This window comes from Kwoniella mangroviensis, chromosome 2, assembly GCF_000507465.2.
Source record: "Kwoniella mangroviensis CBS 8507 chromosome 2, whole genome shotgun sequence".
Taxonomy (NCBI): domain Eukaryota; kingdom Fungi; phylum Basidiomycota; class Tremellomycetes; order Tremellales; family Cryptococcaceae; genus Kwoniella; species Kwoniella mangrovensis.
The window spans coordinates 338,496-361,834 of NC_088828.1; the positions used below are offsets into that span (position 1 = coordinate 338,496).

At 46.8% G+C, this 23,339-nt stretch overlaps 9 protein-coding genes across 9 annotated transcripts; 2 read left to right on the top strand and 7 right to left on the bottom strand.

Annotated features, from left to right (window-relative positions):
* Positions 1-6,890: 6,890 nt before the first annotated feature.
* I203_106989 (uncharacterized protein) lies at positions 6,891-8,725 on the bottom strand (the record flags this gene model as incomplete). Its single annotated transcript, XM_019145078.1, has 3 exons — positions 6,891-7,334; positions 7,405-8,226; positions 8,282-8,725. The coding sequence occupies 3 exons, from the start codon at positions 8,723-8,725 to the stop codon at positions 6,891-6,893; spliced, it is 1,710 nt and encodes a 569-aa protein (XP_019004897.1).
* A 737-nt stretch (positions 8,726-9,462) lies between these two features.
* Positions 9,463-10,228, bottom strand: I203_106990 (uncharacterized protein; the record flags this gene model as incomplete). The annotated part of the gene is made up of 3 exons (XM_065518112.1): positions 9,463-9,840; positions 9,899-9,993; positions 10,054-10,228. 3 exons carry the CDS (start codon positions 10,226-10,228, stop codon positions 9,463-9,465), a joined length of 648 nt encoding a protein of 215 aa, XP_065372842.1.
* A 386-nt stretch (positions 10,229-10,614) lies between these two features.
* Positions 10,615-12,028, bottom strand: I203_106991 (uncharacterized protein; the record flags this gene model as incomplete). The annotated part of the gene is made up of 9 exons (XM_065518113.1): positions 10,615-10,659; positions 10,708-10,938; positions 10,992-11,122; positions 11,179-11,217; positions 11,270-11,328; positions 11,373-11,556; positions 11,608-11,739; positions 11,794-11,844; positions 11,920-12,028. 9 exons carry the CDS (start codon positions 12,026-12,028, stop codon positions 10,615-10,617), a joined length of 981 nt encoding a protein of 326 aa, XP_065372843.1.
* A 780-nt stretch (positions 12,029-12,808) lies between these two features.
* Positions 12,809-14,517, bottom strand: I203_106992 (uncharacterized protein; the record flags this gene model as incomplete). Its single annotated transcript, XM_065518114.1, has 9 exons — positions 12,809-12,921; positions 13,015-13,304; positions 13,355-13,395; positions 13,512-13,558; positions 13,602-13,953; positions 14,007-14,039; positions 14,097-14,155; positions 14,207-14,313; positions 14,363-14,517. 9 exons carry the CDS (start codon positions 14,515-14,517, stop codon positions 12,809-12,811), a joined length of 1,197 nt encoding a protein of 398 aa, XP_065372844.1.
* Positions 14,518-14,991: 474 nt separating this feature from the next.
* Positions 14,992-16,098, top strand: I203_106993 (uncharacterized protein; the record flags this gene model as incomplete). The annotated part of the gene is made up of 7 exons (XM_065518115.1): positions 14,992-15,030; positions 15,084-15,136; positions 15,211-15,228; positions 15,291-15,372; positions 15,525-15,601; positions 15,655-15,733; positions 15,787-16,098. 7 exons carry the CDS (start codon positions 14,992-14,994, stop codon positions 16,096-16,098), a joined length of 660 nt encoding a protein of 219 aa, XP_065372845.1.
* Positions 16,099-16,403: 305 nt separating this feature from the next.
* On the bottom strand, positions 16,404-17,626 carry I203_106994 (uncharacterized protein; the record flags this gene model as incomplete). Its single annotated transcript, XM_019145082.1, has 5 exons — positions 16,404-16,533; positions 16,591-16,820; positions 16,923-17,031; positions 17,164-17,426; positions 17,492-17,626. 5 exons carry the CDS (start codon positions 17,624-17,626, stop codon positions 16,404-16,406), a joined length of 867 nt encoding a protein of 288 aa, XP_019004901.1.
* Positions 17,627-18,212: 586 nt separating this feature from the next.
* Positions 18,213-19,249, top strand: I203_106995 (uncharacterized protein; the record flags this gene model as incomplete). The annotated part of the gene is made up of 3 exons (XM_019145083.1): positions 18,213-18,283; positions 18,393-18,559; positions 18,624-19,249. The coding sequence occupies 3 exons, from the start codon at positions 18,213-18,215 to the stop codon at positions 19,247-19,249; spliced, it is 864 nt and encodes a 287-aa protein (XP_019004902.1).
* Positions 19,250-19,613: 364 nt separating this feature from the next.
* Positions 19,614-21,115, bottom strand: I203_106996 (uncharacterized protein; the record flags this gene model as incomplete). The annotated part of the gene is made up of 2 exons (XM_019145084.1): positions 19,614-20,483; positions 20,549-21,115. The coding sequence occupies 2 exons, from the start codon at positions 21,113-21,115 to the stop codon at positions 19,614-19,616; spliced, it is 1,437 nt and encodes a 478-aa protein (XP_019004903.1).
* A 733-nt stretch (positions 21,116-21,848) lies between these two features.
* On the bottom strand, positions 21,849-22,927 carry I203_106997 (uncharacterized protein; the record flags this gene model as incomplete). The annotated part of the gene is made up of 6 exons (XM_019145085.2): positions 21,849-21,867; positions 21,935-22,015; positions 22,077-22,227; positions 22,366-22,570; positions 22,655-22,748; positions 22,890-22,927. 6 exons carry the CDS (start codon positions 22,925-22,927, stop codon positions 21,849-21,851), a joined length of 588 nt encoding a protein of 195 aa, XP_019004904.2.
* Between the last annotated feature and the right edge of the window lie 412 nt (positions 22,928-23,339).

Sequence of the window (23,339 nt, forward strand, 5' to 3'; positions counted from 1 at the left end):
ATCTATCTTCCTGGTGTATACCCATTTCGCTTTCAGAGTTTTACCTTTGGCCTGTTCCCTTGGTACGACTTTCCAGACCTTGTACTTTTCCATCTTTGACAGCTCATCGTCCATGGCTTTCTTCCAATGCTCCCCTTCACCCGAGCTTCTAGCTTCTTTCCAGGATTGAGGTAGGTTGGTAGCGGCAGCAGCATTGGCAAGAGCAAGTTGATCCGTTCCCCAAGTTTCTGGGTCATCTGTGATTGCCATTGGATCAATTGATTCATCCGATGATTTGTCCATTGGCAAGTCGAGTGGAGATATATGTGGTGATGGTTGTTCCACAGGTCGTACATGTGTTACCGGACTCAGTTGTCGAGGTGGGTGTTCAGCTTCGGTGTTATCTGCAGGTCCAGGTGTGGGTGTCTGTTGTTCAGTTTGTGCTTGTAACCTAATTCTTTCATCTGATCTTGATAATTGTTGAAGCAGGAACCTGGGTGAATTTGGATTAGGAGGTCGTTCAGCAGGAGGTGTAAATTCATCTTCTGGTGTTGTCGTAACATCTGAACCGGTCTGGCCCTTTTGGCTTGGTTTAGGGGTTGATGTAGGGGTCTGACCCATACTTTGACCCCTAGATTCTCCATGACCTTTCAGAAACACCACATCTCTCGACACAACAATCTTCTTGGACTGACTGTCGTATATCCTGTAACTGGATGTACTATCATCGTGTGCGTAACCCATGAATAAACCTTCCTTGTATCTAGGATTCAGTTTGTTCGTGTTGACATGATCCCTAAGGTATACCTTCTCACCAAACGTTCTGAGCCGGTCAAACTTGAGTTTCTTCCCAAACCATCTTTCAAATCCTATAGTCTTAGCCGCACCAGAAGGAGCACAGTTGCGAGAGAACGCAATGTACTTGGCAGCCTCGGCCCAGAATTCTTTGGGAAGACCTGTCTCAGCTAACAGAGTTCTAACACCATTTACAATCGTCAGATGAACCCGTTCTACTCTACCATTTTGTGCGTGAGAACCAGGAGGAACGGTGATGTGAATGATACCCTTTGATTTGTAGTATGTCGTAGCCGCATTGGAGACAAATTCTCCACCATTATCCGATCTAATTTGTTTGACCTTTTTACCCAGTTGTGTTTCTGCCATGGTGATATATTCCTTTAAAGCATTGAGCGCTTGTGATTTATCTCTTAACAGAGTGATATGAACCCGTCTTGTGTAATCATCAAAGATGGTCAAGAAGTACCTGTTGCCTGCACGAGAAGCAACACGTGATGGACCCCATAAATCAACATGTAACAGACCGAGTGGTGTGGTAGCTCTGGTGTAGTCAGGTGCCGGAGGTGCAGGTAAACGACCAGTTTTCCCTTTGATACAAGATTCGCATGTGAACTTCGATACATCCTCTGGAGTTGTATTTACAAGTACATCCTTTCCCAAATTTCCAGCTCTAGCTAACCTCATGACGTCTCTCACTCCCAAATGACCCAGTCGGCTGTGCCAGGAGTAGAGAGTCAGCGAAGCTTGAAGCGGTTGCCAGATGACTTGCCTTGAACAAATACAATCCATTCTTGAAAGGAGCTGTGACGAATGTTCGACCTTCTTTATCCTTTAGACAACCAGTGAAACAGTCAAATGTCCAGTACATGGTAGGAGGGATCTTGTTGACAGCAATGAGGTTGCAAGAAAGATCAGGTACTCTGAGAACGTTATGAAGAGTGAGTTTACCGAGAGTGAGAGTACCTTGACCATTGACCAGAAGACGAGCACCATTACCAATCTTGACACCTTTGGCGTGCGATGGTGTGAAGTTATCAATTTGACCATAGCACCAACCATATGATGAGATGCACCAGAATCAATGATGAAGCAGTCGGAAGCAGTAGTAGTTGAGACTGTAACATTGAGCGCAAAGGCATCTTCTGGGTCTGAATTGAATGTCATTGTTTTCAAGGAGGTGGTGAGATTTGCAGCCATGGTTGCTGTTGTCGTTATTCACTTGTTCATCCTGACCACCGTTTGGAGAGGTTGACATGTGTTTCGACCAGAAGAAGATTGTTTCAGTTTGTAGCAGTCTTTAGAATTATGAGTCAATTTTATGGTACCGACACCACTTCTCAGTCCAAGGACGTTTACGTATTGATATTACCAAAGTCTTATTTGCCGCACCATCTTCAGATCCACGTCTTTGCCATTCATTACCCACGCATCTAGCACATCTTCAGATTTGAGATCGGATTTGAGCCAAAGGTTTTGCTTGAGATTGCTGTATGAATCAGGTAAGGCGTTGAGCATCGCATAGGCAAGAGAAGTCCGGAAGTTGATTTTCAGAGCTGTTATTGACGTTGATCTGATTGTGAGCAGAGTTGATTTCAGATAGCTTGACAATTGGATCTTCACCTTCAGGAGACGGATTGGACCACATTGTAGTGAACAGTTTTGCTTGTCGAGCACCACCAGTAGCAGAGTATTTCTTCTTCAATTCATCTAATAAACCCTTTGGATCGGGAGAAGTGATTGTTCTGAATTTTGGCGACAAGGAGTTCAGGACAGTAGGAGTGAGTGATTGGAGCAGAAGACCAGCAGTTCGAACAACCTTTCTACGTTCATCTAGTTCAGCACCAGTAGGTTTAGCCTCACCGATTGGACCAAGAGTAAACAAGATATATTCATCCAAGTTCTTATACATCAATGCCGAAGTGATAGAGTTCTCCCATTCAATATAGTTTGATGATCCCTTCAGGAGGACCAGACTGAGTTTATCCGTTGATTCCGACATGTTGACCAGAGTAGAGTAGCAGTAGTGAGAGCCGGAGGTGGTGTCTGAGGTGAACCGAGATGCCTTATTCTGTCAATGAATGCAACTAGAAGGGAAGGCAAGATGGAGTGAGTGTATTGTTCCAAGCAGATACAAAGGTAGGATGAACGCTCCTGTAGTACTCAGCTTGGGCTGGACAAGTTTGCTTGTTGCTTATGAAGCGCAGGGACTTGTCACTGGTGCGGACCAGATTCTTTCACCACTAGTTAAAGCAGTACCAGTCACCTTAGCTTGCAGTGGTGGGTTTCCCGTAGGGCGAGTGGATACAGAGATGGAATTAAGGGTTGAGAACTGAGTTGTGGACTGAGGTGTACTGAGGTGTTGTTGTTCACAATGGTACTTCGCTTTAAGCTACCAAGGCTCATAACCTGTTGAGATATATGAGGTGCATATACGTATATAACTATGTATATAGTATATCTGATGTGTGAAGAAAGAAGAGAAAGGAGAGTATAAGATCGAATAACTATATACTGAATACCAAGTGAAGCCATGTCCCAGTGTGTTACTGGCCATCAACTAGGGGTTGCTATTCAATGTGAAGCGTGCCGACCACTATATGTAGTTTGAGTGAGGCTCCACACTTGCTCTGACCCTATAGAAACCCTTACTGAGTATCTGACCCCTACAAGAAACCACTACTGAGAATCTATACGTATAGCGATAGATCACTTATTCTGACAGAGCAAGTGTGGCGGAGCCTCACTCAAACTACATATAGTGGTCGGTACGTTTCACATTGAATAGCAACCCCTAGTTGATGGCCAGTGCGTGCACTGGGACATGGCTTCATCCAGTATATAGTTATTCGTATCTCTTATACTCTCCTTTTCTTTTCTCTTCTTTCTACACACATCAGATATACTATATACATAGTTATATACGTATATGCACCTCATATATCTCAACAGGTTATGAGCCTTGGTAGCTTAAAGCGGAATACCATTGTAAACAACGACACCTCAGTACACCTCAGTTCACCTCAGTTCATCTCGGTTCACCCCCTTTCACAACTCAGCCCCCAATCCTTATCAATCCCATCTCATCCACTCGGTACTGCAAAAGGTGACTGGTCTGCAACAAGTGGAAAGAATCTGCCACCCCAGTGACAAGTTTCATAAGAGCTTGTCCAGCAAGCTGAGTACTAGGGCGGATCCTCACCTTTGACAGGGCATCTCGGCACCTCAGACTGACTGCTACGGTCAACATGTGGAATCAACGGATAAACTCCTGGTCCTCATCATGAATGGGAGAACTCTATCACCGGCATTGATGTATAAGAACTTGGACTACTCTCTCCTACTACTGGTGCTGAACTAGATGAACGTGAAAGGTTGGTGCTGGTCTTCTGCTCCAATCACTCACTCCTACTGTCCTGAACTCCTTGTCGCCAAAATTCAGAACAATCTCCCGATCCAAAGGGTTTATTAGATGAATTGAAGAAGAAATACTCTGCTACTGGTGGTGCTCGACAAGCAAAACTGTTCACTACAATGTGGTCCAATCCGTCTCCTGAAGGTGAAGATCCAATTGTCAAGCTATCTGAAATCAACTCTGCTCACAATCAGATCAACGTCAATAACAGCTCTGAAAATCAACTTCCGACTTCTCTCTTGCCTATGCGATGCTCAACGCCTTACCTGATTCATACAGCAATCTCAAGCAAAACCTTTGGCTCAAATCGATCTCAAATCTGAAGATGTGCTAGATGCCGTGGGTAATGAATGGCAAAGACGTGGATCTGAAGATGGTGCGGCAAATAAGACTTCTGGTAATATCAATACGGGTAAACGTCCTTGGACTGAGAAGTGGTGTCGGTACCATAAAAATTCTACTCATAATTCTAAAGACTGCTACAAACTGAAACAATCTTCTTCTGGTCGAGCACACATGTCAACCTCTCCAAACGGTGGTCAGGATGAACAAGTGAATCATGACAACAGCAACCATGGTGCGGCTGCAAATCTCACCACCTCCTTGAAAACAATGACATTCGATTCAGACCCAGAAGATGCCTTTGCGTTCAATGTTACAGTCTCAACTACTACTGCTTCCGACTGCTTCATCATTGATTCTGGTGCATCTCATCATATGGTTGGTGCTATGGTCAAATTGGATAACTTCACACCTGACAAAAGCAATAGACCACTGCACCAAAAGGTATGACGCCATAGCAATTGAATACGAGCAGTCTTATATACTTGACACTCCCCCTTGCGAGATATTCAATTGTTTTTTTTTTCTGTCTGACCTGTATCAAGGTGCCAGTGTGCTTCTATTGAGCAGAAAGCCGGACTTTACAGATTGGAGCAAAATTGTGTGACCCCCTTGGGATTTGAACCCGTGATCTCTGGGTAAAGCATTCAAGGCTCATAACCTGACAAAAGCAATAGACCACTGCACCAAAAGGTATGACGCCATAGCAATTGAATACGAGCAGTCTTATATACTTGACAACACCATCGCACGTCAAAGGTGTCAAGATTGGTAATGGTGCTCGTCTTCTGGTCAATGGTCAAGGTACTCTCACTCTCGGTAAACTCACTCTTCATAACGTTCTCAGAGTACCTGATCTTTCTTGCAACCTCATTGCTGTCAACAAGATCCCTCCTACCATGTACTGGACATTTGACTGTTTCACTGGTTGTCTAAAGGATAAAGAAGGTCGAACATTCGTCACGGCTCCTTTCAAGAATGGATTGTATTTGTTCAAGGCAAGTCATCTGGCAACCGCTTTCCAAGCTTCTGCTGACTCTCTCTACTCCTGGCACAGCCGACTGGGTCATTTGGGAGTGAGAGACGTCATGAGGTTAGCTAGAGCTGGAAATTTGGGAAAGGATGTACTTGTAAATACAACTCCAGAGGATGTATCGAATTTCACATGCGAATCTTGTATCAAAGGGAAAACTGGTCGTCTACCTGCACCTCCGCACCTGACTACACCAGAGCTACCACACCACTTGGTCTGTTACATGTTGATTTATGGGGTCCATCACGTGTTGCTTGCAGGCAATAGGTACTTCTTGACCATCTTTGATGATTACACAAGACGGGTTCATATCACTCTGTTAAGGGATAAATCACAAGCTCAATGCTTTAAAGGAATATATCACCATGGCAGAAACACAACTGGGTAAAAAGGTCAAACAAATTAGATCGGATAATGGTGGAGAATTTGTCTCCAATGCGGCTCGACATACTACAAATCAAAGGGTATCATTCACATCACCGTTCCTCCTGGTTCTCACGCACAAAATGGTAGAGTAGAACGGGTTCATCTGACGATTGTAAATGGTGTTAGAACTCTGTTAGCTGAGACAGGTCTTCCCAAAGAATTCTGGGCCGAGGCTGCCAAGTACATTGCATTCTCTCGCAACTGTGCTCCTTCTGGTGCGGCTAAGACTATAGGATTTGAAAGATGGTTTGGGAAGAAACTCAAGTTTGACCGGCTCAGAACGTTTGGTGAGAAGGTATACCTTAGGGATCATGTCAACACGAACAAACTGATGTTGAGATATATGAGGTGCATATACGTATATAACTATGTATATAGTATATCTGATGTGTGAAGAAAGTGTCAGAATAAGTGATCTATCGCTATACGTATAGATTCTCAGTAGTGGTTTCTTGTAGGGGTCAGATACTCAGTAAGGGTTTCTGTAGGGGTCAGAGCAAGTGTGGCGGAGCCTCACTCAAACTACATATAGTGGTCGGTACGTTTCACATTGAATAGCAACCCCTAGTTGATGGCCAGTGCGTAACGCACTGGGACATGGCTTCACTTGGTATCCAGTATATAGTTATTCGTATCTCTTATACTCTCCTTTTCTTTTCTCTTCTTTCTACACACATCAGATATACTATATACATAGTTATATACGTATATGCACCTCATATATCTCAACAATAGCAAGATTATTTACCCAAATTCAGTCTTTTTTGGCAGGTATGATGCAAGCACAAGTAATTCAATGCATAATGCTAAAAACTACAATATGAAAAAAAGAGGTTTTTGAAGGAGTGAAGATATACGATATGAGAAGAAGCTTAATTGGTGACTGAATCATGGACACGCTTAGCTGGATGGGATGGTACCGGTGTATGAGGAGACAACGCTCAAAACGGATGGACCACCACACATTTGAGCGAGATCACCTGAACAAGCCATGAAAGCAGCATCGTCCGAGAGGATGGCACCACCACCGTTGGAGAACGAGTTACCACAGTAACACTCGGCAGAGTACTCGGTACCAGCGATGGAGTAACCGGCTGCAGCACAACCGGCAGCACAGGACTCGACGGTGTTGGTGGAGGAACTCCAAAGGGTGTAGGTGAGGGCTCGACCGTTGGTTCCTTCAGCGACGGTACCGTAAGTTGACCATCCATCCGGGAGGTTGATAACGTCAGGAGTGATGTCAGGGTTGATGAAAACGTTGATGGCGTTGGGTCCACCACAAGTTTCGGTAGAGTCACCTGCACATGGCATGTAACATTGACCAGAGACAAGAGCATCATCAATCTATCAAATAACAAACCAAGTCAGTCGTCAGACCGCGAGAGTTGTATACACTGGTCCCGAAATAACTCACATCATCCTGAGCACCACAGTAGCATTCGTTACCATATTCAAGACCAGCAACACCGTAACCGTAGTTACCACAGAGAGTGGTACATTGTTCGATGGTCATGGAAGAGCTTGAGGTTTGGACCTTTGAGAGGAGTCGACCGGAAACTTCTTGGACGCAACCACCGGCGGTAAAACCGTTGATGGTGACAGCGGCGGTGGTGGTGGTAGCAGGAGCAGCGCTAGAGGTAGTGGCGGTACCTGATACTCCAGTTCCAGAGTTGGAGCCAGATCCATTACCTGGGACACCGGTTGCAGAAGCGGAAGCAGCGGCTGAGGATACTACGGGAGCAGCGGCGGATGAGGCAGCGGCGGCAGCTGAAGAGACGACAGGGGCAGCGGCAGAGGAAGCAACGGCAGCTGAGGAGACAACAGGGGCAGCGGCAGAGGAAGCAACGGCAGCTGAGGAGACAACAGGAGCAGCAGAGACAGCAGCTTTGCTGGCACTGGCACTGGCACTGGCAGAGGCAGCAGCAGCCGAAGAAGCAGCGACTGGAGCCTTGCTAACGGAAGCGTTGGAAGCGGCAGCGGATGAAGATGCGATCGCTGAAGCCTTGACGGAAGAAGCGGCGGCAGCAGATGATTGAGCGACGGCTGAAGCAGAGGCCTTGGCGGATGATGCAGCAGCGGCGGAGCTGACAGCTTTCGATGTGGAAGCAGCAGCAGCAGCGGTAGTGGACACCTTTGCGGTGCTAGTGGCAGCAGCGGCAGAGGTCCAAGGGTTGCTGCAGCCGTGCTTGTAGACACTGGTAGCTTTGGCACCTGAAGCGGAGGTTGAGTGACCGTACTAGTAGGTAAGTCGTCAGCCTGACATACTTGCGCAAGGTACGATTAACACTGACCTTGTTGACTAAAGAAGAAACTTGATTCCATGACATGTTGGGAGGTGGTTTGAGACCGTAAGTGTCAACGTACCAAGCCTTGACGTAGTCGAGGTTGTAACCACCCCATGACCAGTTGCTACCCCAAGCTGACCAGTCAAAGTCCTTGCAAGAGGACCAAGCGGCAGTTGAGGAAGGAGCAGCAGTGGTGATGGTGGTGGTAGCGGCCTTGACAGCAGAGGCCGAGGAGGCGACGGAAACCTTTGCGGATGAGGACGCAGCAATGGTAGAGGACTTGGCAGCGGCGGAAGTGGTGACAACGGTAGATGAACCACCGCATGAAGTACCGATGATGCCGAAGAGACACCATCTCTTGTCGAGGTTCTCTTGTTGAACAACAGGGGCAGCAGTGGCACCTTGAGCGGCCATGAAGGCGACGACGGGGATAAGGGCTTCAACTCGCATTGTGATCGAGAAAAGATTGGTCGGAAGTAAGAAGAGTTAAGGGGGGAGGTCGGAGAGAGAGGATTGGACGGGTTAGGTGCGAGGTTTGAGGGCTTTGAGGATGAGCGTTGGTTGTAGATTCGCTGGGGACTCGAGATTGAGGATGGGGGAAAGGAAAGCAGTTATGAGTATCCAAGGAGGGGGATTATATAGCTTTCGAGACGCATTGTTGTGTAGCCCATCTTCCCACGTCCGGCGAATGCTCTCACAGAAGGATCTACGCCCCATTGTCTCTCGATAGACCAACTTTAGCTTATTTTGTTTGGCCCATTCAGTGCTTAAAGCGGTATCGAAAACCCTGTAATCAATGAATGAACGCATCTTTTCCAATCCCTGTCGCGGTTGAAGATCGACAATCACAAACCGAATGAATCGAGTATGTGTGTATGAATCAGATGGACGTTCAGGTCGGTGCTACAATAGTTAAGACACGGGTGACAGCGATGCTAGTCACCGCAGCGCGAAAATAATGACTAATCAGAGACAAATTGAGTTCAAGTTGACTTGGCACTGGCAAATTACCAAAAGCGGCGGAACCGCATCGACCGCCCATTACGATATTTTCCTATCATATTCACATAGGATATCCCGATCACCCTGATCATTCCCTCTTACTCTGCTTGAACAGTCCATGTAAATTTATCGCCAACCGAAGCCACTCCCGGATAGGTACATCGTGCATTAAGTGAAAACTTTAATCACAACCGTGAGCCTAGAGCTTGACTGGCCATGTGTCTGGACTGGGTAAGACCATATACATGCTTATTGGATACATACAGTAAATACATCATTACAAAGGTGCAGATGTCAGATCTTCGAAAGTTCGATCTGCGTGGATCAGGTGTACGAGTGACTTCGGGCGAGGGCGCGAGGTTCGCTGTCGGATTACACGATTGCCTATTTCGACTCGGAGACTGCGTGATACCGGAGATAGTGATATTTGTGAAATCCTTCGCTCTGCTTGTAACAGCCGATTCTTCATCTGACGGAATATGGTAAAATCGATTCGACCATCGGAGCATCGACTTTCTCATGCCTGTCCGGAATAGGATGAACACGAAACAGAACGCTGAGACCTGATGCAAGCGAAATTCAGTGGAGCAAAATCCAAACACACTTTGAAACGAATCTCACCATGGAGTAGGCAATCTGCCAAATCAATTGTAACGACCAAATCAAGAGCTGGGTACTGACGCCACCTAAAGAGGAGAGGGTCATCGAAGACGGGCCTGTATGATCAGTTTAATGAGCTGTTTGGTCCCGCTTCATGAGTGGGGCTCTTGACTGACCAGAGAACAGAGACAGAGACGGAGATGACACCCATCGATTTGCCAGCTTGAGGCTCCTTTCGGAAATGGCCAAAGATCGATTCAGGGAATTCTCCAAGTCGGCTTGTTTGTGAAAGAGGTTTTCGGTTTGGGCGATGGCAAGACCAAGAGACTGGGTGACTTCGGATTGAGCCATGGTGATATTTTGTGAGAGGTGGATGGATGACACCAAGCTGTCATGAAGGTACCCAAAGCCTTGGTCAAGAATCGTTATTTGCTGGCGTGATGTCAGTGGACATGTCAGTGGATATGGAAGAACATCGAGGTCGACAACCCTACCTGGTTTGCGATATCAATCCAGCGGTCAAACTCGTGCCATGAACCCTGCAGAAGGGTCTAATGTATTAGCTCTTGTCGAAGGGATCCAACGTACCGTTTTTTCATTCGAGAAGTCTACGATATTCTCAACTTGATTTGTGGCTCGATGTATCCATTGTCCCACAGCAGTCTCAACCTCATGAATGCGATCATTCACCGTCGTATCGTACTGATCATAGCTCGTCAGTTGAGTATATCTGCCATTTAAAGTATCGGAAGCACAAACCCGTTGTAATGCGTCATCCAGGCCTTTGAACAACTGCCACATCAGCACTGGTTTGTCAGATCTGAACTCACCTCTGCCTCCCATCCATCCTTAAGGTCGAACAGCATGGCTTCATACCGAGCGTCTGCCTCGAATAAGCGATCTTTCACATCTCTCTCGAAACTGTCCCAAATTCCAATTCTTTCTGATTCGAGCTTGTGAAATGCGTTTCGAAGATCTTGGCGTAGTTCGAGAGATAACTCTATGTCATCTTGCAGCTTCTTTTGAGCAAACACCACGTAAGAGGAAGCTTCTCTCAAATCCTATAGACCTCGTAAGCCAAATATCCTCCTCAGACGAAAGAAACAATACTTACTCTTGAGCGTTCATCCAGCTCGCTCTCAAGTTTCCTCTCTCGTGAGAGTTGTACCATTTCCCGCTTCTTCATGTGATCGAGAAAGGCGATTTTTTCCATCGTAGCATTGACGTACCGGCTATGAGCGATGTCTGAAAGTGAAAGAAAGAATGAGAAAAGATTTCTGACTGTCAAACTCGATACTCACCTGCTTGTTTGCGTGCTTCAAGCACATGGCATAGTTGGGCTATGACTTCATCAGCAAATTGAGAGTATTGTGTGAGACTGATGGTACTCACTCGAATCGCTCAAGAATGCATTATAAGCACTCCATTCTTGGGGGCTACGATGTAGTGCTCTGTAGTAACTATGTCAGCCAAATCCTAAATCATCGCAACTAACCCTAAACAAGAGGTCTGTTTCTCTTGCAGATGTTCCACATCTGAACTTCCATCGTCCGTTCCCGGATACATCTGATCTGACTCGTCTGTCCCTACGTTGTAGTTGGCAGGGTTCCAGGAGCTGCACTCGACGGGTACGTGCTGTAAAGCGGATTGCATGGAGCAGATAGTGAAGGAGATGGCGACTGCTAAAGAATTAGTTGAAGTCGACTGATACAGCGAGGTAGAACACCTACTATCTCTCTTCCGCAGTTCGGTCAATCCGCTTTCACCACCCTCTGAGCCTTGTTTACAAGAATGTTTCAGAGCGACAGCTATATCGGCATGACATTCTGATCGGGTCAAGGAGCGGGTCAAGGAAGTGATAGCTGCAAAGCCATTAGTTTATATGTATATCATGGTCATGAATGAGAGGAGCGTACAAGACTCTCCTAGTTCGTCTGAGAGCGAGACTGGAAAAGTGATTGTCGTGTCTAGGAATCCCAAGTCAGGTAGAGCGTGCTAGTCAGCTCCCCATTGGTATCGGAGGAAGAGTGTCATGACTTCACCTGTCCCACTTCCAGATCCACCACCCGTAGCATGATTGACCGCCTTGCCATAGACCTGACCAGCGAATGGTAGGACAAGAGTGAGGATGAACAGAGTAGCCGGATGCATGTTGGTTGATGAGGTATTGAGAAGACAGGGGAAATGATGAAGCTGCTGGGCTGAACGGGTTTCGATCCCGTTCCCTCGAGGTTTGTTCTTCCCTATACGATGATAAGAGAGAGATGGGTCGACAGCAGAATGGAGCTTGTGGGGTCGCAGTGGCTGAGTATGGGTGATTCCTATAGATCGCTGTGAGGGGTATGGAGGGGCAGGAATGGAAAGAAGAGGAAGAGTACTGTGATATCAGCCGCGTATCGACGTAAGATAGAGAGGGTGGGTGGATGGGTCAGGTGGAGGGAGTTGATTGAAAACCATGCCAGTTGAGCTCATGTTCGGAACACGTGGCACTCACGCGATTCCCCTGCCCAAATCCAGCATTCAGCACATATATGCATCCATCCTACAATCCTCACTGCGATCATCCACCTGGTATATATATATATATATATATCGTAGGAAGAAACAGCCAGTGTTAGCATCCATATAACGCTCCAGTCCATTCTCCTTTGTCCTCGTGAAGAGCAAGGTCCTTGTCGTCACTGTTTCGAAGCAGTCAAAGCAGTCAGTCAGCATTTAGGAGCGAAGAAAAGCCATCCTTTGGGAAGATGACGATGACGATGGTAATGCATGTACAAAAACACGAGACTGCTGAATTGGAGGATGAATGATGGAAACAACAGAGTACAGATGAGTTAACAAGAAAAGACAAGAAAACCCCACCCCCCGCCAAAAAAAAAACAAATCTACCATACCGCCTTTGCCTTGTTTCGCACTGAAAGGCTGTAAGATCTATGTCTGTAACTCCTTTGGCCAATCCTTTTTCTTCAACCATTCCCCGTTTGGACCAAAGCGTGGATTACTCCCATAGTGTAGACCATCTCCCAAAGGCCTACCGATAGGCACTGCAACACGAAACAGTACGGGGAGCCATATTCTGTCAGCTATCGTCTACTGAGATATTGACAAAGAAGAATCGGAGAAAATGCGCAACTCACGTATCCAACCTAAAGGAGATTTACCCATCTCCTGCTCCCATAATTCCCTCTGTGTTCCAAAGACCCATCTAGCATCTACCGGAGTATTTCCCCACTCTTCGCGCCATTTCTTCTGTACCTTCCTTCTCTCGCTATTGTGGAAGAAGTATCCGTATTCTTGCTGCAATATCCGACTTTCCGCATCATGTTGATCCCTTCTGGAATAAGATTCGACCGTCGTTCTTCCCGTCACGATAAGATTTATATGTGCCGCACACATCGAGAAAGTGAAGAGACCAAAAAGAGCAGACCTGATGAATGACTTAGCATATTAAGCAGGTACGTGATCAGCCTTGCTTACAGGATTATCAAAGCCAAAACTTGGCCGTCCATGCCCGGCGACTTGGCCGAAACGGCAATGAGAAGACCCATCAGGTATGCACAGAATATCGCTCCCCAGAACGTGAAGATGATGAAGAACTGAATGTCAGCGTGCTCATACATCCGTTCTTACATACCTTGTGATTGCCCCAGCCAACGCATTGTCCGATCCAGAGGCAATGATCTATTCATTTGTTAGCAGAGTGTTGTTCTGAAGTCACACTCACGATCATATTGCAGTATACACACTCCACAATGCCTGCAATGACGGGTCCGAGGAGGCTTGATGATCTCGCAATGGCGACACCATCTCAGGTTGGGCAAGACAGCCGGTACAGGTCTTTCCACCGTTCGCCAATCCCTTACGCTCTTCTGCGTCTTCAGTGGGACTTCTGTTCCGGATTCTGACGATATCCTCTGACCGTGAAGAGTGTCACGTACGAGGTTACCGATCGGTGCGAGCTCGGATGGCTCTGGAGCATCGGAAAGGTCGGCGAAGGGTCTGTTGGAGGCTGCCGTGGGCGTAAAGTCTTCGAGGCGATACTCGGAAAGATCTGGCTCGGGGGATTTGGCCACATGCTGTAGTCTAGTCAGCGCTGCCTAGATGCATTCTTTCTTCAGGGGGAATTTACCTTGGGAGCAAGACCTGGGCTCGTGAAAAGCATCTACATTCAAGACAGCTCAGCTCTCCGTCTGGAACGATGGTGAGAGATTGCACGTACCCTCAAATACGTGATCGTCATGAAAAGCCAGAAGATTATGAAACCGACAAGAGTTCCGACTGACGTTAAATCAGCTTTGTGCACTCGGACTTAGGTAAAAGTCGACTCACTTCCAGTTGACCTTCCTAAGCCCGTAGACGAATACCTACGGATCATGGGCGTACAGACCCGACCTGCGACTACATAGAATGACCAACATGCCAAGGCCAATACAACACTGAGCCACGAATAAGCCTTGACCAACAACAGCGAATACATCAGCTTACAAGATTGCCCATTTCCTCTTCAACCAATTATCGGGCTGTGACGGCGGACTGCGCCATCGGAAAGAGCTGGAAGGACTCGGCCGTGGGTTGTTGTTGTGAGCTTGCGAATGTGCCTCTGCATCTAGCTGGGTATGAGGCCGAGAATCGACCGCCATGCTACTGGTCAGACTGATGATTGCATGGGATGAATGTATGTGTAGCCAGCTACGATAAGGATGAGATTGCGATTGAAATACGTTAATGACGTCTCTGGCTGGGGGGGTCGACGGGATCAAATACTCTCTCTTGGTATTACCCTGAATGTTTTCATATGTCAGTCACATCTCACATATATCTCTCTCTTTCTCTCTCTCTCTCTCTCTCTCTTCTCTCTCTCGCTCCTTCTCATTCACCCTCGACCCATATACATCTCCCCTTATCATACACCAAGGAACAATGTCAAGAAGGATCTATCTCGGTCATCTACCACCCAGTGAGTGCTCGCCATGTCTGCTCGAGATGGCATCTGCTGATGGCTTTCATAGCGGCCCAGAAAGCCGATGTGGAGGACGTGAGTTTCAATCCCTTCGATCGTTGTTAACATGTAATAGCACTTCAGGGGTTACGGACGAATCGTCGACATCAAGCTCATGGGTAACTTTGGATTCGTCGAATTTGAATCATCCAGAGTCAGTCATCTCTGTCTGATCCATAAGTTTCTGCTTGCTGACGTGATCTTCAGGATGCCGAGGATGTTATCCGAGACTTCAACAACAGACCATTCATGGGTGAAAAGTGAGTAGAAGTCGTAGATAAGTGGCTCTGACGATTCGTAGCTTGGTCGTTCAAGAACCTCGTGACTCGAGAAGACGTGATGTCTACGATGCGTCAGTCAAATTTCGAAATGAGGCGTCAACAACTTTTTGCTGATTGCCAAAGCCAAACATAGCCGTCCTCCTAGAAGTGCCGGACCTCCTCGAAAAGGTGTCCGAATCGCTGTAATTGGTATTCCCAGTTCAACCAGCTGGCAGGTGCGGTACTTTTCCCATTTGGTCCAATCATAAACAGTCCTGGTCATGATGGTGGCGATCTGCTGGCGGCGGTCTTATTCTTCCTCCTCTCACGGGACACACTTGCTCAATTTTATGGCATACTTGGCTCCTCTCCTGACATTTTGCTTCAGGATCTCAAAGATTTCGGTCGACTTGGTGGAAACAACATCATTTACGCTGACGTCGATAGAAACAACCCTGGTCAAGGGTACGTAATCCCTATTTATCGGTTGGGTCTGGGAGACTAATACCACCCTCTAGTATCATCGAATACCCCACTTTGGAAGACTGCGAGGATGCTGTCAAACGTCTCGCTGGTGTCGACATCAACGGCGCACCTGTGACCTTGGAGATCGTGAGTACTCCAGCAACCGAATAAGAGCTGACAACTAGAACCCTGCCGGTGCGGATGATGCCAGACGAGCTGATACCGATCGTCGACCACCTCGTGATTACGATGATCGACGATCATACAGAAGCTACGACGACCGTCGAGGACCTCGTGATTACGAACGACGAGACTACGATCGTCGAGATGATAGAAGAGAGGATCGAGGTTATGACAGAAGAGACGATAGAAGAGACGACAGAAGGGATGATCGACGAGATGATCGATACACTCCCAGAGACAGATCTCCCCGAAGGGAATTTGACGCTCCTAGAAGAGATTATGATGACCGAGCTCCTCGAGCTGATCGTGAATAGTGAGTGCTAGCACAGCTTGATCAGATATGGAGAAGGATCGCTAATCGTGATGAGCAGATCTGGTCCTCGCTCCCTCCCTCGTAATCTCAGAAAAATTTCATGAATAGTTTTTCTTTGCTCTTTTCCAATTTACAAAATGGACTGAAATGAATATTATAAAAGATGATGAAGCTTTAGTAATTCTTGCATAAATTTGACATTTTGTGCTCTTCACTTCTTTTTACCTACTGACATCATTATATATAGTCCTCAACAAATCATACGGCTTCGTTGATCTGGAGAACGAAAGGATCCTTCGTTACTTCTTATTGCTCAAATTTTCCCCAGACTTTCTCCCAAGCCACTCGACCACCTGACTCGATCACATCACCGTGGCATGGGATAATTCGATCCCATTTGGCAGCAAGGATGGGCTGCAATTCCTTCCTGAGCAAGCTGAATTGATGCGTGATGTCAGGATCTTTTTCTAAATAGGATCAATGACTAACTCACTCCTTGTCTTTCGATATTTGATTGGCCATGAGATCGTGTACCTTTCCTCCAGGACTCATAGATTTACCACCGCCAAGCCACTTGAAAAGGGTGGGTAGTCCTCCAGCTCGGGAGTATTGCTCAGTTGCAGGAAGGTTGAAGAGCATGTCGGCTTGGATAAGCGTACCGGAAGGATGGTGGATCGCAGTCAGCTCATGATTGATATGAGCAGATACTTGATGGAGAGTCACCTAATGTACACGTAACAGCCTGATGAGTTCTTTCCTCGGAATGATGAGAAAGAAAGACAGAAGACGGACAATCGATTAGACGGAAGCAGGCAGTATACTTACCTCTGGTTCAAATCCATACTTCTTGCTTTCACCGTCATCTTTTGGTCCAAAGATACCTGCCCAAGAAATATTAGACTTCTTCTCCTTGCACCTATCAACGCCAATCGCTCTGTGATGCATGCAGATTGTCAGCGTGATCCAAATATCACAACTCCCATTTGCACCTACGCCTCCTCGCTTCGGTCTGATTCTCGAATACCCCTGCGGCAATTCCCCTCCGACGAGGGTTCGAATCACTTACTGAGCAGAAGGATAGTGGTCGACATATTCCTGGATATACATGGTATGTTCGCCATCAGGCGTGACGAGCCATTTGACTTCTCCGAGCGATTTGAGAGCTTCTACCGTCGCCTTTGTCAGGGGAGTAGATGCGTAGACCAAAACTTCCCCAGAAGAATTAACTTGAGGAGCCGGTTGTATACCACCCTCTGTGACTGAGGGTTTGGGCTGTCGGGATATACGAACTGCCGTACTTCTTCCACCAATGGGTACCATCCCCCTGGACTGAGACAAGTGGTTCTATCAGCTCGGAGCGTCGAACCCAGATGAACAAGGCTAGGAGAACTTACGAAGGGGACTGAGAACGTGACGATGTCAGGAGTCACTTGTGTTATTACGAGCTCCTTGTCTCGAGAATCGGAGGAGGAATTGACGAGAGCCGAAAATCCACCTAAAGGAGCGGTCGTCGATGCGGATGAGGACATGGTGCGAATGAGGTTATTGATGTGGTATACGCGGATCCGCGGTAGGAGTTTGAAAGATAGGTAAGAAATGTTGGGCAATCAGAGTGGTATGCGTATAAGCTGGCACTGAGAGGAACAAGCAAAGCAAGATGAGTAAGAAGGTGAAGGTGGTCTTGATATGGATGGAACTGGTACTGGTAAGATGATGATGAGATCAAAGAGAAAACGACGTCATACCATTCCTACCTGAGTAACCCTTTCTTCATCTCATGTATTTCACAACTCACTGAACAGTCAGTGGTCAGTACTTGAATACACTTCAGATGCATAGTCTTAGGCCGCTTCTCCAACACCAGCCATGATATGTATGTATGCATGAGTGCATGTATAATTCATGTTGCTAGGAGACAGAGGGTATATCCAACACAGGTACTCGGTTTCGATTACGTAAACCCAAGCGACGTCATCAACTCCCCACACAGCAGTCGACTTGTTTGTCCAAATATTCAAGGAATATGCATATGCATACATAAGATATCTGTCTTCATCATGCTATACTCAATTTGCTCTAGAAACATTATAGGAGAAAGCTGTGAGAATATCAGACATGAACCGTGTGGAACAAGACGGTGAATCGTCAAGATCGCTGACTTATCAACACTCTGTCATTCATTGCAAGTAAGTGATAAGGTTGATCGCCTTCAGAGTCCTATCATCCCAAACTTTGTTCCTCTCAGTCCTCTTCTGCTTGATCTGGATACTGACTGACATGTCCATATCGTTACAGATGGGATTTCTGTTCCGAGACCTTTCTTTCGTTCCCCGAATGGCAGACGCATTTCACGGTAGAACACATCGCATATGCTCAACCTATAGACCTTACGGGTAGGACTTTGAGGAAGAGGAAGGAAATGGGTCAATGGGAAGTGATAGATCCAAGTCCTCGTCCAGCCAGTGAGAATCAGACATGATGTATCTGATTTCACAACCTACATTAAAGCTCATCTCATCTTTTCAGATCGACTCCCTATCCACCCCCATCCATCTCAAACAACAGGAGACATCACGACCACCACTCATACCTTATCTTTCCCAATACCACCCTCTTTTCAATCGTTGCCTGATCCACCAGCATCGGGTGTGATCCCCTCAGACTACCAAGCATTTCTTCATAGACACGATGAGAGAAGTATACAGGATCACGAGACCGATGCGAGGTTATACCAATCATTCCTAAGATCACCTTCTCCGGAAATTGGTCAGTCTGGCTCTGGATCAGGCAGTATACAGCTCTCTCCTCCTGGTCAGAGACCGAAGACCCCTCCTTGGACACCATCCCAACCCTCTGCCACTTCTCAACTAGGTTCCAGCTCAGCTTCAGCCTCAAAGCCGTCCAACCCTAGCACACATCCTCCTGCATCCATATCCGACTTCAACTCTCCTTTCCGGACCTCTCGATTTACATCTTCTCAAGTATCGCCAGATCAGCAGACGATCAATTCTACTGGTCTTCCAGCCACTCAGGGGGCTATACCGCTGCGATTCGGTGCGGCTTTGGGTAAGGGAGAAGGCCCATCACCGTTCAAGGAAAGTCCAACAGCCAAAGGTCGGACTGTGGGGTTCGATTGGGGTGGCAGCTCCTGATGAACGAACAGTAGATCTAGTGCACTCTAGATGGTCAAAATAATAGAAAAGTTCCCCTTGGATCATTATCCTAGATTAGAACAGATGGTCATTATGGGTCTTTGGTGGACATTGCCCGTGTAACATATTGAAATTGTATATACATACGTACTCATAAATCATATCTGATGATGATCAGAATGTATAGTACAAATTAAACAGCTCAAGCTATAAAGCGTTACCTCATAAAAGGTCATCGCATTCCATCTCAGATATCTCATAAACATTATGTTTCGTCCTATTCGTTAATTATCATAATTACAAGGGATCACCCGTGAATCCAAAACATTGTCCATCCACCCCTACGCAATCGCCCATAACCTTCTTACCAGTCTTTGACCTCTTCTTGATGTTTGTTTTCCCCATCAGTCGCCTTGTCATTCCTATCGACGCGATCTCTTTGTCTATCAGCCAACACTTTCGCTACGGTCTTTCGTTCCTCTAATATCGCTTCATAAACTTCTTGTTTTTTCCAGTAATCGATCGCAGCTGATGCTCTGGAATCAAGGGGTTTAGGGTGCTCCGGATCAATGAAAGAGGGATTATCAGGATTGTATGAAGATGCAGGTGGTCCGGATTTACCACTGCCTGGCGTAGCGAATACTTGATTGATCAAAGGCAAAGACGGAGCCGAAGTCCCCCCTTCACCATCAGGACCTAGAGTAGGTAGAGGAGCTGGAGAGGGGGGTACTGAATCTCGTGGTAAGGTTGCTGCATCGCCTGTTTCAATTCTAGGTGCCCAATCCGACTCCTTTTGTAGCCATTCGTAAAATCGATCTGCGAAGTCTGCTCGCTTTCGTCTCTTCTTGCTCAATCCCTCATCGATCGTAGATTTACTTCTCGCAGCCATTCTTCTGATAGCTTGAGCTGCGGGACTGTCTTCTCTGGCATCGGTCATCCATTTCCAGAAGTCCACCTCAGTCACCCAGCTCTCCCCTTCTGTCTTCCATTTTTGGTAATCGAGTCCAAGCCACTCGCAGAACTCCTCGGGTGAGGAGGTAAGCGTAATGTCGATGGGGGGTATACCGAAGTACGGTAAGTGTCGCACAACCAAATGAGTGAGATGCAAAGTGAAAGATTTCGAAAGTTGACGGAGGACCCGACCAAGGAGTACTCCTGTGGATGAGTAGGACGACATGAGGTGATTGAAGTCGAAACTCTCGGGAGAGACCAACAAGACGTCGATCTGGTAGAACTGTTTGGTATGAAAGCAAGGATCAGCTCTGATGCCGTGCATGATGATAGCCCGAATTGAATCACCTTCTCGGCGTTACTCTCGACTGCTTCGTCCCCAGTAACTATCTGACAGGGTACCTTGAAGCTAATCTCGGGTCCTCTTCTTCTCCACCCTGTCGCCTTGAGATTCTGTCTCATCTCTCCGCACAATCCTCTCAAATCCTCCACCTCTTTACCAAGAAGCATCTTGCCCGTACCCATGAGCTTGATCGTTCCTCCATCATTGGGTGAAACGACGTCAGAACTTGGTTCGGCTTGAGGTGCATTGGCAGGCTTGAGATCCAGTTTGGCGATAACCTCTAACAAGAGAGGATCGGGGTCAGGCGAATCATCAAGTTTCGGTAAATCGGTTTTGTTGTCCTTGATGTTCTCGGCTGTCTGTGGAACCCATTCTTCGTCTCCTCCTGGAATGGATCCCGCAGAACCAACCAAAATATCAAGATCGCCATGATCGGTCTTGAAACGAAGGTTACGAGGTGATTCTATTTGCTCGAATGATGTCGCAAGCGCTGCGAAAACATGAGCCTTGAGAGCATCATACTGAGCTTGAGGTAGACGTTGAGCAGGAGTGTTGAATGCGTTTCCACCCATTTTGGCTTCTCTGTGACGGTCAAAGGCAGAAATGAGGAGAGTTGAACAAGATAAGGTGTGAAGAGGCCACTGCGAGTAGCAGATAGTTAAGTGGACAAGCAAATGACTTGGTATTGAGGTAGGAGCTCACAATCCTGAGGTATAGAAGTGTTGTGATGTTTCGGCGAAATTCCTGACAGAAGGGTCGTAAATGATCGTTAAGTTCGTTCAATCCCAGGCGCAATAGTCATACAGTCATAAGGGATCTCAAGCAAGAAGGAAGAAAGTATGATGTATATGAGAGCCAAGTAGTGGGAAGGATAGGTGGATGATGAAGTGATGAAGAAGAAGAAACAAAGAGAAATGACATGCAGTGAAAGTGGGAATGGAGATGGATTGATGGCAGGCAAACACGAGGCAACGAGGCAACGAGCACCCAGAACACGGACCATTGTTGATGCATTCCATCATTGAGAACGATGACAATCATGTTATTATATCAATGTTTTGTATGATGATCAGTGTGATGTCAGACCCGAGTCTGAGCTTGGTGTGATGTATGCATTGAACATCTAAACAGAATACCATTGGAAATTGTAGATTGAATGGATAAATAGGATTGAAAGAGGATTATTGAGATATTTTAACAACTCTCCACAGCTCAGCTCGACACAGTATCGCCCACATGACCTGGAACTATCCTCATGACCCGGTCTGATAGTCTCACCAAACCCTCACTCTCATATCGGATGGTCTATTGAGGCGGACGGAACCTGTAGGAACCATCGTCAGCATTCTTTCAAGGCATACTGACAAAGTCATCCAGAGATAGCTACTTACCCTGGAGGCATTTGTCCAGGAGGGAACGGTAAACCTGCTGGAGCACCAGGGAAACCGGGAGGTCGGAATCCAGGAGGCATACTGATAAACCAAGAAGCCATTAGATTTCTTTGTCTATGCGCGAAGCGTATAGTCTACTCACCCAGCAGGAGGAGGCATCCCGGGTGGAAGACCAGGAGCACCACCTGGGAATCCAGGCGGCATTCCAGGTGGAAGACCAGGCATACCGGAAGGGAAACCAGGAGGAGGTCGAGCGTAGGCCATAGGACGAGCAGCCATCGCTCCGGGGGCACCTAATTGCGAAACAATATGATCAGTACTCGTAATGCCTAGTCAAATCAGTCCGATTCGTCACTTCTCTCAACGTCTTTTCCTCCCTCAGTAGAATAGAAACCTTTGCTTTCGATGATATATACACAAAGACCACTCACCAGCACCCAGGGGCATTCCTCTTCCAGCAGGCACACCTTTTCCTGGTCCAGCTAACAAAGATCCATCATCCTTTTGCACTGGGGGTGGTCCTTCTACTGATACCGACACGATCGTCTCTCCTCGCAAGATTACCAGACCGAGCGTTCGCTTTTGCTGTACACTTGGAGCTGGTTCTCCCGCTGGCGTACTCTTCGTCTTCTTTCCCTATTCAGGATGCAAAGCAACGCAAGATTCAGTTTTGGGTCTCTTTTAGGGGGTCTCTTCTACCAAGAAGAAGACTGAATATACCTTTACAGTCCTAAACTCCTCACACTCTGCAAGTACGAAGTTCATGTGCTTGTCGTACGCTAACATCTGACCAACAAGAGATCGACCGTCGTTCCTGCAAGAGTAGACAGATTGATCAGCGAATTACCTTCTTATCATCCAGCTGCCTCGCGATATTCTTTCCATCCAATCTGATCCTAGTTCTCAACAACCTGATCCTAATGGTTTTTCCGATTCAAAGAAGAGACCAACTTACAGAGTCACCTTGAGTCGGTAGTGAATCAAAGTCACCATCTTGGAGTGTTTGGCTTTTGGAGCTGTAACGAGACAAGGTGTTAGCATGTCGCCCATGGAACGCTGAGATATCTCTATAATTACTTACGAGGCTAATTATGGTGATCGAATTGAAGAGTATTATCAACTAAATTAGCTTTCTATCTTTCTCGAGATATCATCCTCGACAACATCTTCTGCGAGCCACTGCCTCATGCAATCCTCATACCTCATCTCAGCGATTCTCCAAGCCGCATGTCTACACCTTGCACTCTGGCAGTCCCATCGCTCAGATATGAAAGCGAGACTCACCATTTTGATCTGATGTTATCTTCCTTTCCTTAATTCACTATCCTGCTACCAAAGTTTTCTATTTCAGTATCCTTCAGCGACTTCCTGAGGGGAGTGACGAATCGACCAGATGTTGCTGTAG